The sequence below is a fragment of the Calliopsis andreniformis genome, unplaced genomic scaffold (genome assembly GCF_051401765.1).
Source record: "Calliopsis andreniformis isolate RMS-2024a unplaced genomic scaffold, iyCalAndr_principal scaffold0022, whole genome shotgun sequence".
Lineage (NCBI taxonomy): Eukaryota > Metazoa > Arthropoda > Insecta > Hymenoptera > Andrenidae > Calliopsis > Calliopsis andreniformis.
The window spans coordinates 12,210,295-12,227,500 of record NW_027480432.1 but is presented as its reverse complement, the minus strand read 5'-3'; the positions used below and the strand labels follow the sequence as shown (position 1 = coordinate 12,227,500).

The window sequence follows — 17,206 nt, the reverse complement described above, 5'->3', positions numbered from 1 at the left end:
AGATGGCTTCCATTGCCCCGACTGACTTTTCCACTGAGATTGGTGAAGGATTCAAGAGCCTAAAAGGACACGCCTTGCTTCTTTCTACTCTGTATACCTAGTGTCCAAATGAAACAAATGTTTCTATCTATTAAGAAACAATATTTATTGAGATATCAATGTATAAGAATTCACAGCTTATTTGATTATAAAGAAACAGCAACGGTAGAACTGTTTCCTGGATTTCCTACAAAATGTTCAATGCGACCAGGTAGTTTATGACACGGGAAATCTAGGGTCGTTTATGGTATTGCAACGCAGTAAGAATACTGACTAGTACCAGCACGTTTTCGGTCGACAGAGACGATATTCAAGAAGATTTTTATTTGCTAACAGAGCCGCATTAATACTTTCGGAGAAAACTAAAATCTAAAAGAATATCGTTTGCTTGCTCAAAATTTCTTTCACACCGTTTATGAGCTAACACTTGAAGAAGTGACTTTCTTTAGAAATGGTAGGACCTCCAAGGGCCCAACAAGGGGTTCATGAGTAGGGATGTGCTCGGGAGTGACAGAGCCAATAACTAATGAGCGTAGGCGTGAACTGCGCAAAGGGTACGAAAACTCGTCAACCGACAACTGCGTTCTCCCAGTGAACGAAGTATAGAGAAGATTGGGGTCAGCTGAACCATTTTCATTAAGATAGGTAGTTAGTAACCACCAGAGTTCTGCATCGGACAGGTTCTATCCGCGGTTCTGTTTTCTCCAAGAGTTGGATAGACTGTAAAATCTACGCAATTTATCATTTTTAGTGTATGTACATTATAGTTATCTAGCGTAGGAAATTAATAAAACTTAAAATACTATAAATAAATTATAGTTATAAAAATAAACATAACGATTTATAACATGTAACTAAAACTACATGTTGCACAAAATAATTTTATGTGCTATGTATACATGACAAAAAGACACCAAGTAACAAAAATAAAAGAAAATAAAAACTGTTAATTAAATATAATAAGCATTACAAAAGAAAATTTTCATTTGCGAATTTTTTAGTCTCAGAGGTGTAAGTTACAGTCAGTTCCATCTGTCGAATTTTGAAAAAATAAAATGATGTGTTTGTTATTCGATATGCGTACATTAAAAATATAGTCTATATAAGTTGCGAGGAAAAGGAGTACTTTTATAGAAATATAAGAACTGCTATGCATTCATTGTTATTTTACTCCTTTTTGAATTTTATTGAAATGGTTACTATTTCATCAACTGACTGTTTTTATTCTTCATTTGACAGTAATAATATTTAACATTCATTTTTATAGAAATTTCATAAATATGTATGACAATGTGATTAGTACTATTGTTATATTTTAAAACATTAGAAAACAGAAAAATAATCACATTACTTTATTCATTTTTTAAGTAAAATATCTTTCTGTTGTTTCATCATTAATTTTCTTTAATATCTACTTTGTTACTAAAATCGGTAATAACGTGTGTGTTAAAAAAAATTTTATTTTGAGACAGTAACTATATTCCAATATATTTATTCATAAAATAATGATCGATAAATAAAGTAAATGCACGAGTGCGAGCGAGTTGGATATATGTACGGATATATGTTGTTGCTATTGACAGATAAAAAGCAGCGCCTACGCAACTTATCCGATAGTGGGTACAGTTGGATCAGACGGAACTGAAATACGAAAGGGTAACAGCCAAGTGAACCCGCGATATATCCGCCTGATGCAGAACTCTAGTAACTACGACAGGGATGGTATGAAACCTGCTGTCTGGTGACGTCACGAGGTAGAGAGAGAACTTTTCGAATGATACGTGGATTCTTAGCAATCACTGGTTATCGGGCCAATCCCCACCCCATTCGAAAAGTTCGTGTTTTACCTCGTGACGTCACCGGACAGTAGGTTTCGTACCATTCTTGAACTACGGTACTATAACATTAGGGTTTTAAATAGGAATGTACAATACGATTGTAGTTAAGTTCTAAATTATTCAAAAAAGACTTAAAAAATATGTTAGAGAACCCCCCCCCCAGGAACAACTATAACAGTGCATGAAATGAAACATGAGACATGAAATGAGCAGAAACTATACTGTTTAGTTATATTGATTAAGTCAAAATCGCAGAAAACACTTATTAACGTATAAATTTACCTCACGTAACGCACATTTTTCACCAAATAGTTATAATTATTAGCATTCTTGACGAAACTAAATATTTGAGAATAAGTCTTGTCGTTTCAATACAATTATGTTGACGAATTGTTTAAAAAATTAAAAAAAAAGATGAAGGAACATTAATTATTGTTACTTTAATGCACTTGTCAACAGATTATCAATTTTCGGTAATTGAAAATCTTATATTCTGAAATAGCCAAGACAATCCATAATAAACTCTAAATTGTTTTTAAATTGAAACTCTAAAAGCTAGTCAATGTAATAAAGTTCTTCTGCTAAAAAAAGAAGCTTCAAAGTGAATCAAAAAGAATTAATCAGATTCATAATTTTATCATGGCGCACATAATTTGAATAGTGTAATTTCTCACAGAAAGGCTCAAGGCTTGAAACGGTTCCAAAAATAACTGTTTCAAACTGTTACATAAATGTATTAACTGAAACAGTTATGAAGAACTTTTATTCTAAATAACTGTTATAAAGAATCGAAATTTCGGACTATGTGTATTTGTTTTAGTTACGCTTCTACGTCAGCTCCCTTATCAGTTCTATAACTGTTACTTTTTCGGTTCTATATCGATTCCAAAACAGTTATAGAACCAATTCTCACATCGATTTCATTACAGTAAATGAAATCGTACCATGTCAGAAGATACGGCTCTAAATGTCGATTAATCTACATGTACAGGGTGTAAAAATATTAATAGTCATGGCTGAAGGGAGTGAATCTACGTGTCCGAAAAATAATATTAATTTTTTTTATTACGTAATCGCATTTAGAACTTTTAGCAGAAAAAATGTTTGAAATGAATCATATGCCACAAACAAACTGTTTAGTCAGAAAAAATTGTTAAAGATTTGGCATGGGATCACATAGGAGCATGGGCCTATCATTACTTTGGTACTCAACGTCTACCCTGAACGTGGGGTCCAGCATAGTAGTGAGCATACCCCAACACTGAAAGCTTAACAAAGTGCATTGACCTAATAAGTCTAATTTAAGTAACTTTTCTTTCTTTTCAATACTTCCAATATAATATGGCAAAATCAACAATCGTGAACTACAATATTATATGTAATTATAATATATTTACTCACCTAGTCGATGTTTAAACCTTCTATTTCCTGTTCTTTTGTCCTAATTTTTGGAATACTTTCCCTCTAGCACAAAAGCGACAAATTCACTAATAATAAAAATCTTCTAAATAACACTGATAGTCAAACGTTAACGATCAAGCACTGAAACATTAATAACAGATAGCACTGCACCAATCTTAACAGTAGTTTAAGTATTAATAACTGTCATATTGTGTTACATATATACAACACATACATATATAATACTAATAAAGTAGATTTAAACTAATTTAATAGACAAAAAACTAAAAACTTTAAGTAAGACTGCAAGGAAACCAACGGTCACTTAGACATGTTTTCGGTGTTGTTGTTAAAACGGTTTTAACCTTTTGGAGCTTTTTGCTTAATTTTCCGAAAATTTCGAACCCAAAGTTGACAGTAACCCGTTACCAATTTTGCATGTCCTTTGGGAGATATTCTTAAGAAAAGGGAAGGACCATAGAGAAAGTAACATTGACTTTAACTGGACATCTGCGTTTACAAATATTCAAATGCTGCGATGGGCCTTACAGAACTCAAGTCAGGTCAGAATCGTTTTAACACCATCGGAAGTACGTCTAAGAGACCGTTGATTTCTTTCATGCCTTAAAACAATAAGAGATATAAAATTTAAACATAGAATAGGTAAGTAAATATAATTACATATAATATTATAGTTCACGATTGTTGATTTTGCCATATAATATTGGATGTATTGAAAAGAAAGAAAAGTCACACGAATTACTTATTAGGTCAATGCACCTTGTTAGATCTTCAGTGTGGGATACGCTCACCACTATCCTGGATCTCACGTTCAGGGTAGATGTTGCCATGTACCAGAACAGTAGTAGGTCCATGTTTTTGTGTGTGACTGTACACAGACAAATCGATGCCAAATCTTTAACAATTTTTCCTGACTAAACAGTTCGTTTGGGGCATATGATTCCAATGAAACATTTTCTTTACGAATCGATCTGAATACAGTTACGCAATGAAAAAATTAATATTAATGTTTAATATTATAAACAATTTTGTGGACGAGTTTTTTTTGCAAATTTCTACCAATCTAGAGGTGTACATTCACCCCTGAAAGCCACGACAATTCATTTTTTTATACCCTGTACATAAGTATATTTTTTAGAAAATTATTATAAAAATAGATACATATACATACACATATCAACGCTGTCCTGCAGCAGAGCTCTTAGCTCACTTCCTTCCCTTCCAACCGCCTTTTTGGTTTTTGTTACTGTAACATATGTCATTTATAGTGTTTGAGCTTTCTTCACATAAAGACACTAACGTAAATACCGTATCATGTCGCGTTGTTTGCTTCACAATGAAAAGGGGAGTAAAGCACAGAGCACACGAGTTCTTGTTTGGACAGCGCTGATACGTGTATATACATGTATCTATTTTTTACAATAATTTTCTAAAAAATATTCTTATGTACATGTAGTTACATTAATCAACATTTAGAATTGTGACCCTTGACATATTACGATTTCATTTACCGTAATGAAATCGTTCAAGAATCGGTTCTATAACTGTTTTGGAACCAATATAGAGCTGAAAGTATAACGGTTATAGAACTGATATGAGAACTGACGTAGAACCGTAACTGAAACAGATATAGTCCGAAATTTCGATTCCTCATAACAGCTATTCAGAATAAAAGTTCTTCTTAACTGTCGCAAGAACTGAAATCGAAATTATAACAGTTTTCAACCAGTACATCGAGAACTTGACCACAAACTGTTTAATACTAGACTCGTCATATAAATTATGACAAAAAGAAGTAGTCGATAGAACATTGTTTTATAGCTCACAGTTTGAGTAATGGTGGTTTTGATTTCATCTTTTGATTTTGTTTGTTCGACTCGAACTTTCCTTCAGAATTTAAAATGTCCTACGAACTGGCTAATATATCGCATTGGTGAGCCTAAGACTTTTGACATTAGGGAGATATTATAGACAGGTCAAACGGGACGCTTAAAGCATATACATTTATAAACATGGCGCGGGCATCAGATAATTTCCCTGAAGCAAAGATAAAACATATACGTGACGTCACATGTGGGCACGATGTATAAGCTATGCTAGTACAATATATACTACCTATGCAGTTTCAAAAGAGTGATATACCAATGTTTCATACATGTAAAACTATTTTAATGTTCAACTTAACTATGTCGTTAATTTCTGTAAGAAATAAATAAATAAATGTATACATATATTCTTTTTAAAATATACAAGATAATATTTTTTGTATCATAATATATTTTGGAGATTATAATTTTGCAAAATTTATTTGAATTCGATATTAAGATATTGATAATATTCTGTAAAAGGTATCTGATTGATTATTTTCTTAAAACTTATTTTAGTCTAAACAAGTAATAAAAATACGAATAGTACACAAATGTTTGGAGGAAAACATCTGCTCACTCGCAAATCAGCATTTTTGCCTCACTCGATTCCTGAAGTTCGTATGCACGCACTATACACAGACCGTGTCTGTAAGTATAGGCTTGATGCGGCAGAGCAGGACTGAATTTACAGTTTCCTGATCCCTGTACGAGTATCAAAAAATTAATATTTAATACGTCTTTTAAAAGGTGACGTTCTAATACTTTTCCATTCATAATCAGAACTTGAGACAGTTATAACTAAAGCACACAGCGGAAGCAAAAAGGCAAACGTAGATTTCTAACTGTTTATTTCAGTATTTTTTCAGGTTCGTCCTTGAACGTATCACTTGAACGTCATTTGACAGACACGCGAAAATTTTGTTTTTCTTTGCTGACTCGTCTTATTAACCCGAGTATATTTGAATACCGAGTGGTATTCAGATCTCCATAGAATTACACAAGAAGAGCGCAAAACACAAGAGAATCGGGAGAGTCGTCGGAGTTGGGCATCAGTCCACAGACGGTGAACGTTCATGGTGGGTCTGAACTCATCGATGAACTCCTCTTTTTCTGCGATTTCTATGCTATAGATGTATTATGTATAGTACATAGGTGTGAGAAATTCTTTTAGAATGCGTTTCTAATTGACGGTTCTGAAGTAAGTGCTGTGGGTTTCATCACAGTCCTCTTATCAAAAGACATAGGTTTTCCTACTTCATAGCCAGATCCTCCAGGATCAATATTCTTATTCTTTAGTAACACGACGTCGTTGGGTCACTTGCCATTTCCAAACATTCTTTCATTAACAAGCAGTTTCAGAAAGCCAATAGTTAGAAGACCCAACGTGGTCGCTAGTAATCACCTGCTGGTAGAACTGTTTATCTGAATTACTCTCTGTTTAGACTACACACATCCTAAGTCCTAATCATAAATCGTTAAAGACCGAGCATTGTCGCTATTATAAATTTGGAATACATCATTTCGTAGTTATTAATCAGTATTATAATACAGAAAGATTAATGGCTACTTGTATGTCACTCAGTTTGAAGGTAGGAATGTTTCAGTGCAGTGATAAAAACTACACACCTGAAGACCATTATAAACATATCATGATGTTACGATTTATATTTCTAAAAAACTGTTACCTGTTTCTCGAAACATTCGTTTAGTTAGTTAAAATAGAAAGCTATTCATAACTTGAGAAATTGTTGTAATAAGTATCTGTAAGCAATTTATTTTTAACTTACGATTTGACAAACAGAAATTGAATGATAACAAATACGATGAATAAGATTTCCGTTAAAAGTTTTTCTTTATCACCGATACGATATAACGAAATCTATCTTATTAGAATTAAACTTTTTTTCATATACATATAGCTTAAATATTTAATATGTAATTGAAAGCATAATTTATATGATAATTTAAGCACTACAGTACATAATAAATATAGATATGATACAGAGAGAAGATCAGATTTTTTAATTGAGATACCTTGTGGATGCTTGGACCAGCATAATACATCTGGAATTCTTTTTACGTGGCAGATGCATAATTGTGTACCGTATAAAAAGAATGGTGTAAACAAAGTTGTGTAAAACTTGATTTATAAGTTGTAATTTGTAAGTCTTAACTTGTAGGTGAATCTATGTTTACACGATTTTTTACACTGTACACGTCTACTGCATAAAAAGAGACTCATACATTCATAATTTACTTCTTTAGAAAATTAGTCGTTAAAGTAACATGCTATTATGTTTATGCATACCTACATTATTATAGTAGGACACTACAAGATCATTTATAAATCCTTTACTTCATAGTTTACAATTGATCTCGATGACTCTAATTCAATTTCTATTTCAGTAAAAATTACGTATGAAAATTAATAATTTATGTCAATTGTAATTAATAACAAATTTTTCCTTTTTTTAGGCGTAGTCGCGACACATTATGATTTTCTCATTCTTTGCTCCCTTTCTGTTCATTTTCATTACCGTTCTTTTCCATTATCCCGAAACAGAATTATGCATACTCAAAACAGATTGCTCATCTTGATACATGCTTATGGTCCTGAGTTATACGTAGATATTTAAACAAAATTAGAATTAATAGAGAGAGTGATATTTCTTCATTCTCTCATATAAAATAAGTAGAATAAGATCTATATCAAAATCGTGCAATATGATCTCTACATTATACATATATTTTGAACAAAAGAAACCGGTAGTAAAATCTTTTTTCTCCTGATAAGCATAATCAAATAATATATAATAGGTATTTCCAACAATAATAAATTGACAAAAAAGTAAAATACATTAAAACACGGAAATTTTTCTATGTAACAACTTCTTATAATCTCTGAAATCACTCTTTGTAATTCCAGTTAATTAAAGATACATTCAATGTTTTACATGTTCTTTATTAAATTTACCAATTTGGCAATGAGACTGAAAAGCTCTTTAATTTTATTATTGACCATTATACATTACAGGTCAGTATGACTTCCACATTTGGGGCTGCTACCACCAGCAATCCTAGACCATTCAAGTGCACAGACTGCAAAATAGCGTTCAGAATACATGGACATTTAGCAAAACATCTTCGTAGCAAAATGCATATTATGAAATTAGAGTGCTTAGGTAAATTACCATTTGGAACATATGCTGAGATGGAAAGATCCGGTATCAATTTAAATGACATTGATACTACTGACTGTGATAATAGTCTTACTAGTCTTCAGGTATGAGATTCATCCAAACATTTTCTAATATTTTTTACAATATTCCTTAATATAGTTCTTTATTCAATTAAAATACATGTTATGAAATTTTAATGAAACAAAATCTTAATCTCTTGTAGTTAATTCTTTCTTTCTTTCCAACACTGTGATTAAACTATTTATTATTTTTACTGAAAGTATTCTAACGTGTATGATATATGTATGACAAATATTTAATTACTAACATTGACAATAATCAGTGATCATGCGTAACAAATGTGTTCAAAGCAACAAATCAGACGTATTATGTATATTATGTACATATTTAAGGCAGTTAATTACGCGCATAGCACATCATTTCAACGCAAGTAATAAAAAAGTTAGGTAGAATCGTGGAAGTAAACATATATTATATACTTTAGTTCTTTAACATATAGCTTCAAAGAATTACTTTCTATTTCTATCCTATGTCGTCTACACTGTTTCTTTGATTCTAGATGTTGGCTCAAAGACTTTGTGAAAAGGATTCTAGTAAAATAGGACAGTGGGATCCCGAGACGATTCCAAATCAAATAATTAGTGGTGGTGAAACTTCCTCGGACGAAGGCGAACCTATACCACAACACGCAATGCATCCATGTCCTGTGAAAGTGACGGATGCAGAGATGTCTCGATCATATCATGTGCCAATTGCCAACGAAGATTCAAAGTCTGATGTTCTCCTTGGGAATTCTCAATTTAATCAACAGAGACGAGAATACAGCATGAAAGAGAAACCAAATCAACAAGCTACGTTTTCTGTAGAAGATTCGAAAGTGGATGAAAGCATACAATCATACAAGTGCCAAGTTTGCACAGTATCTATGCGTACTATGAACGAATTGCAAGTACACTGTTTTGTTGAACATAATATCGAATCGGATTCTAGTACAAATATACACGGGGATAGAAATGTGAACATGTGTAGAGAGAAAGAGAATACTCAAAAAATAATTATGGAGGAATTTGTAGTCAAGGAAGATCAGAATAGACAAAAAGCTGAAGATACATAGTGCCAAAATAATATAATAAATCAGGAAATCAGTGAAGTTGTTCTTGAATGAATGTTGTACAGATGAAATAGTTGTAGTAAAAAGATACCATCACATTTCGAAGGAAATTTCATGATTAAAGATAGTGTCACTGGTTAGAAATAGTGTTCATTGTTGCAATTGCAGAATATAGAAAAGTGAAATTTCATTGCAAAATACTCATATTTAAGAAAATTTGTCACTATAGTAATATATCGTAAATACCACAATCAAGACAAATTATTAATAGTGTCACGAAAATTTGGCTTATCTAACTCCTAATTTACGAGCCAACGTAAATAAAAAGTACGTACATTCAGATTCTATGTACACCGAAACTCAGTAATTTCTATTCATTCAAATCATATATATCTTGCTTTGTAGTACATTGAAGAAATACTTTCAGCAGAAGGTAAATAACATTTTAAATTCTTTACTTCAGATTTTTTTATCAGTAAGAAAATTTTTTCCTTTTTAAAGATCTAATATTTTTGATAAAACGAGTATATCTGAAATTAGTTATAGAATTATAAAATTACATGAAATTAAGCTTAACTTCTTTTATAAAAGAATTTCGTTGATTCTTATTTAAAAAGTGTTTAGTACTTGAAATAAGGAAACAATATAAGCTCCTTTGAGTACCTTATGAGTACCTTTCCAATGGATATAAGAATTCTTTTTATTGAAATTTAATAATTTATTTCTGTGAACAACACTATGTATTTTTGAATTCTGAAAAAACACTCACAATGTTTCAACTATATTCATATAGCCAAATTAAAAGTATTAAATATAACTGTACATGTATGTACATACATAATAACACATGCTACAAATTTACAATTAAGGATATAGCACAAAATATACCAAAAGTTTATAGAAAATTTACTAATCTATCTATAAATGTCATTCTGAGAAAAAGACAAAATATGAAGTCATAAGATTTCTTTATTTCTTTCATTTCATAACATTGCTACTAGAAGCTAATGCTCCGTCCAAAATCGTTTTTTTAGGTTTAGTCATGTCAGACGGATCGGCCAATATTAATCTATAACTTACATCCCATACATCTCCAACGACTTGTTTCAATCTCTCTCGATCTGGATTAAGAACATAGGCCGTCGCGGCATAAATACATAATTTGGAATCTTTCGTCCACTCATACGCGAAATATTCACAACCTATTGCCAGATTATTTTTTTTCTTCGTTATTATCTTTTCCAGAATGTTTCTTACATTTTACCAATTGCAAAGCATCAGCGAATGGTACTAGTTTTCTTGGTCCTAATTGTATTTTTTTTTAGAATGTCTTATATTCACGACAGTCTGGCTCCACTTTTGGGACTTATTACTCCGTCTTTCATTGAGACAGTAAAAGCCCAGTCACACGAGCGTTGACGGACGATTTATGTGTGCCTTTGTTATTTTCATCTGGAAAAACAAGGAAAAACATACGATGGACGTCATAACATCTGTTATATTAACACTCGTGTGACCAGGCTCTAAATGTAATTATATGGTATCATTCGATTATCATATTTGCACACTACGTCAAAGTCATACATAAGTGGCAAAGTTAATTTTGTATCATTAGTAAAAAACGAGGTTCTGATTCCTTAGAACAACTCTAACTTCAGAAAACTTCTTTGTGATATGATTGTATATAATTAAAATTACAGTTAAACACTGTAAAAATATATACCAATTCAAAATATTGTTAGATTCAAAATTTGGTCTGATAAATTTTGGGAATAAATACATTAAGAGATTTGAACTGAAAACCTATTCTTGAGAAATGCCATAAATTTTCATCAGAGATGTCTACAAATATTAGAAGCAAGAACATCGTTAATTCCAATTATTAAAAAGTCAAGAGAATAGATAATAGTTAATAGTCATCATATAACAGGGGGTGAAAGAAACATAAGTATATGCATGTTCCTATGACTTTTTTAGATAAATTTAGGTGTTCCTTTTGCTGTATAATAAGATCTGCTGTATAATAAGATCAGCTGAGCTAAGACTTCATCCTGAGCCTCAACTATATTCTGCATTACTGATGTTCCTTTGAGTTTTTGAATATCTATTTTTATTATCTTTGTCCCTTCTAACATAGCAGCTCTTTTATGCAAACTTTTTCAGTCTATGTAGAATATACTTTTGAAAGCACTAATTTTAACTGACCGAATGTTTTCCTTCTATAGACTTTCTTCCAAGTGACAGTAACACCTGCTAAATATTTGAAATTTATTACGTTGAAAGATAGGTTGCTATGTCTCAAAATTCTATAATAAGATCAAAGTGGTCCCAACTCTTCTTTAATTGCAATAGCCATCGAGAAGAAATAACCTATGTTCTACATTACTCTCGCATTCAAGTGTGTTCCAATTTACGGTTCAAATAACGTCATTGCAACCCTTATCTCTATAATCTCAGTATAATTTTCCCAATTGGTACACTCATTGTGGCAAACCCTGTCTTACATCGATTAGATATATGAGTATTTAATTGTCTCACTCTTACATCGTCAATGAAATCTTTGAGCATTAAGAGGATGAGGAAACGAGAGGTTGCTCTGACTTTTACAGAGTTCATAAATATAGTAACATCTGTTGTTTCAATTGTATCTTCAATACTGGTTTCTTTCGGTTTGTAGTCTACTTCAATATTCTTATCGTGATCCAATAAATATTTTGAATGAAATCCACGAAGTTCAAATGGTTTATCACCCTAAATGCCAGATATTCATCTTCCAAATTGTAGTTCATAAACCAAAGTAAACTTGAATGAACGACTTTCACCATCACAACAAAATGAACCCTGCAGTCAAAGCTTCGTACTTAAGCTGATTCATCTGAAACTATGAGATTATATTTGCCACTGCCATTCGAATATCATTACTACCAATCTAGGTAAACAAACTCATCCATATGTTAATAGGATCTGTCGATACTAGTGTTGATATTACAAGGTTGCTCATTATATAAGTATATAAAGGAAGTATATAAAGGTATCCAATTCTTGTTAACTTTTTCAATTTGAAAGGATTTAATTTGACCATTAGACAATAAAATAAAACTCCAATCCTACGTGCTCACCAGCCTGAATCACAGTCGCTGTAAACTGCAATGCAGTGCAATCCGGCAACGTTAATTGTGTTTGTTTTGTACATAATCAATTCTTCAGTTTCAAGACTAGTTCTATGTATGTTTCTCTGAGTAACATACGTTAGACATATGGGTTGATTAACAAGGGTTTAATGTACTTCTACCCTTGAAAAACATCCAAATGAACACGATTTATTGCTTTCTCCTACATATACGATATATTTGCCATATCTGTCACCGCCAATCTCCGATCAGCAACTGTGCACACTTTTTCTCAACCATTTATATTATACAATACGTCATAGTTATAAGACGAAACTGAAAAGTCGAATTTAGTACTTAGTCTTGTCGTGCAACTCTGTCCTTTTCCATTGTACAAATATCTTCATTCTTTTCAAGCTGATTGAGCAATGCACCTCGAGCGCTCAAATGGATTTCTGTTAATTGGCATGGCGATGAATTTCAATGTCGTGCCCATGTTTGATAACTTTTATCCATATTTTATTTAATCGTGATTTTTCATTAAAACAACTTTTATATGCGATGCCTTCAATACTTTTCTGCTCAATTTTATTATTTTGTGTTTTAAGCTTCTGTACCATGGCTACATATTCTATATAACAAGTACTGATTTCACCTAAAGCACCCCTTACTCCAGTTTGTCTGTCAATTAAAGCTACTTTGATTTTAGCGATTTCTATCCCAGAACAAATCTGAATAGTTTCAACTGCTTCAGTGACAAAGTCAATGTTAGCTTTCAGATCTGCAGCAGTCTTTGTCGTCCAATCTCCCAAAGAAGGAATAGTAACATCTTCAGCTTTCTTGACGCGATACACAACTCTAACAATACTATTGCTCAGCGGCATACTCCATAATTGAAGACAAAGATTGGTTCTTTCCTGTTGTTAATGACTTTTCCATGAACCATATCAATCATCATGCAGATCTAAGTAAAGCTTATGGTCTGTAACACACCGTTCTTCTTATTTTTCTATAATAATATTGGCTTACTTTAGGCGGCGCTAGATTTCCAGTTGCAGTTAAAATCTGAGCCTGCTTGTCTGGGTTGACTAAACAATTTAGCAAATGCCTATAATCTGACCGCTAACGTCTAAACCTCTATATTCACCTCGGCTGTAATGATTTGCACGTGTACATCCTTACGCTTCTGCGTTTGCTCCTGGCAACTCATCTCTATATTACTACTTTAAGTAATTGGGTAAAATGTATCTAAATGTTGCCTGCTTAACAGTTCAAAATCTCACTGTACACGCTGGGTACTTCATTCAATTCGCACAATGACTGATTGCTGGTTTAATTTAATTTTACGTCTTACATCATTAGACAAAGTTCGAGTAAATATAGGCCTTCCATTGACTATGCTCTTCCAATATTTTCTTTCGACCCACGAAATTAATGACGCCACAGTGTTGTTGAAGACGGCTAATATGAATACTTCCAGAATATTTCGATGTATACGTTTGTGATGCGGCTGCATACAGAACATAACTATTTCTTATTTGTAACTGTCTTCAATTTGTGTATTTGTTATTACAAATAAGCAAGGCATCAAAGCCTTGAAAAGTTAATTAACATCGGTTAAACATATCCCACAGAGACCTCTTTTCTTGTGCTTAGCAGCGACAGCCATGTTGTCAATTTTCAGGCTCTAGAAAAAAGTCATCTGGATGTTAGTTTTTATAGTCATATAATTTGACTATTATGTTGGATCAGTTCCTAATGTTAGGCGCTCTTGCAATGCCATTTAGCAATCCCTAGACTTATACAAAGCTAAATCTGTCTCATATTAACAAATATTCAGGCGAGAAGAAAAAGTAAGCCATTCCTTACTATGCCAATATATGGATGCTATGAGTTATTTACAGGTCTATTTGCACAGAAGTGGAATTCTGACATGTGCACAATTATTATTTATCCACTACTGTTTCATCGGTAGCTTCTTCACGCGGTATTGTTTGCTACTCGCCTATTGTATCAAACACAATTAGTAAATTCACCCGGTACTAACGGTACCGAATCTACACAGACAGACTGGTTCATGCTGCTTGATCTTCGTTAACATTAAACATGAAGAGAGAGGTCTTTACTCTAACACGTGCTTAACCCTTATTATCAATAATCGGTTACCTGGGTATCTTTTTTCCCATTTTCTTTAGAGGACAACAATTTTGGTTATTGGCATAAGGGTTAAAGAATACTAATTATACAGTTTTTATTATTAAGGTTTTCGGGTGTAAGCCGCATTCTTTTAGAAGGATTATCCCAACGTTTCGCTAGTACTGTAGCTGGCTTCATCAGAAGTCAAGAGATACACCGATACAGTAAAATACTCAATATCAGTACAGTACAGTATCAGTGTGTCTCTTGACCTCTGGTGAAGCCAGCTGCAATACTAGCGAAACGTTAGGATAATCCTTCCAAAAGGTTGGGATAATCCTTCCGACTTACACCCGAAAATCTCAACAGTAAGACTATTTGATGTTGAGCCGTGAGAGTCTCAAATCTATGCATCGAAGGATTCTAAGACCCTCTATACACTTACACACATTGTGTGCACAGACTACATATTATAAGCAATGTCGTGTGTACACATTTAGTCCTATATTTCAGTACCTCAGAGTGTACTAGCCGATAGACTGTCTGTGAATAGTCTATAAAGCTTGCACATAAAACATAAAACATCCACAGATCTTATCTGCGAACACGTGACTGCAGCAATGTCTATAAGTGTATACAGGCTTTCATAAATACAATATGTCAAAGTATTATATAAACTGTTTTTTGTCATTACAAAAAAAATGTGGACAAATTTAAATAGTACGCAAAAGACAGTACTTAAATAATAACCAGGTAACATTCGCAATTCGATTACAGATTGAACAAAATGTTAAACCAGAAAATTGAATAATATGGAAAGGTTTATTTTGCTACAACTTAACTTTTCTCATGAATACAGTAATGTATGTAAAAAATACATTGATTATTTTCTAGATGCAAGTACATATCTTTTTTATGTTAATCAATTCTTTGGAACATTCTACCTAAAAAAGTATCATGGTACCATTAGTTGGTTTGCTGACATTCCAGTTGACATTCCAGCTGCCACTGGTATTGAGCAACTAAAAAATATTAATTTGCCTAAAACAAATGATTGTAAATATTTTTTCTCCCTCCCCATCGAAATACGTTTTCGCCCCAAAATGATACAATAAAAAAATCAATATTTCATGAAATACTCAAACTATCTCGTGAAATATTAATTTTTTAAATATTATACCATAGTACTTTTTATACAGAGAATTTTAAATGATCGATCAACATAAAAAAGTATGCAGTTTTATTTTTAAAAAATAGTACAGTTAGATTTTTTGTGTGGATCGTCGCATACAAAAATGAAGTTATAGAAAAACAAATATTTCTATATCATTCAATTTTTTTTGATAACTTTCGATCTAAACTCGGGACATCCAGTCCAAATTCATGAATTGCTCTATATGACCTCTTTCTGTATGCTCTGTTCTTATAATTATTTAACTGCACGTAAAATACTTGACCCGAAGTCTTGTATTTTGAAGCCACCATTCTCAACTGTTGATATTCTTGACATATCACGATTCATATCCAAGTTTAAGAATCTAGTTATTCCCCGCCGTAAATCTTCGAAATCATCAAAGTGATTTCACGTATGTTTTGGGAGTCTTGCACAATAGCTATATCTCCTGAAATCGCTCTTCTCTAAATCTTATGAAAATGTCGACCAACTAAAAAAGATTTTAACGATTCCTGCTGTATACTAATAGTTTTACTACTAATAGTTTTCAATCCTTAACATTGCAAGTACCGAGGAGAAGTCCAAGACCTATTGATATTCGTAGAAAATTATGAGAAAACTGTTGTAAGAAAACTGATTGATTTCCAGTCGGCAGTCGAAAGAAGTGACACATTAATCCAAAACCACTATATGTAAATAGTGTTGTAAATAAAGTATTGTACAATACTTGATGAACTTAGTATGAATACTTAGTAAATCTATTACTAAGGACTCTTTTTCTTAGAATGACATACATAGTAGATTAATTATTGAAGTTTTACTTGAAACTTTTGGTATACGTGTGTAATCATAATTACACAGAGTAAAGCGAATATTCTAACTCATTGACGATAGAATACGGAAAATTCCGTCTTCTCATTCGTTGTTTGTATCATTATAATATTCAAAGTGACAATCCTTTTATTGTTGCTCGTGTTTTGGGAGACATGAAATATATGTATATATATTTTTTTGATATTTCTGGTGGAAACAGAATAAGGGATGTGCAAACAGTTCCATGTGCCGGTTATTCAAATAATCGGGTCAAATCGAGAAAAGTCGACGCTCAGCGAGTCCAGGTGGGGCCCAAGCTACACAGATGCATACTCGATCAACCCGATGTTGTTAAACAATTTTATGCTCTCGGGTGGTCCAAAATGTTTGGGTCAGATCAGCAGAAATCAAGTAGGATCTGTTTAGGATCATGCTATGATTTCAAAGTCGATATTATAAATAATATAATTAATCAAATGGTAATGCTAAATGATT

At 32.4% G+C, this 17,206-nt stretch overlaps 1 protein-coding gene across 2 annotated transcripts in view; it reads left to right on the top strand.

Moving 5' to 3' along the window:
- The window catches only part of Shn (zinc finger protein schnurri), an 84,795-nt gene extending 73,304 nt beyond the window's left edge, over positions 1–11,491 (top strand). Inside the window, exons 8-10 of one of the 2 annotated variants that reach the window (XR_013003110.1) lie at positions 8,202–8,450; positions 8,927–9,911; positions 10,513–11,491. Coding sequence is in view for 1 of the 2 variants with exons in the window: in XM_076390628.1 (XP_076246743.1) it covers positions 8,202–8,450; positions 8,927–9,481 (804 nt within the window). In the remaining variant the exon portion in view is untranslated. Of the gene's footprint in view, positions 1–8,201; positions 8,451–8,926; positions 9,915–10,512 lie in introns of those variants that run through there. The other variant, XM_076390628.1, reaches the window with a different exon arrangement.
- Positions 11,492–17,206: the final 5,715 nt, after the last annotated feature.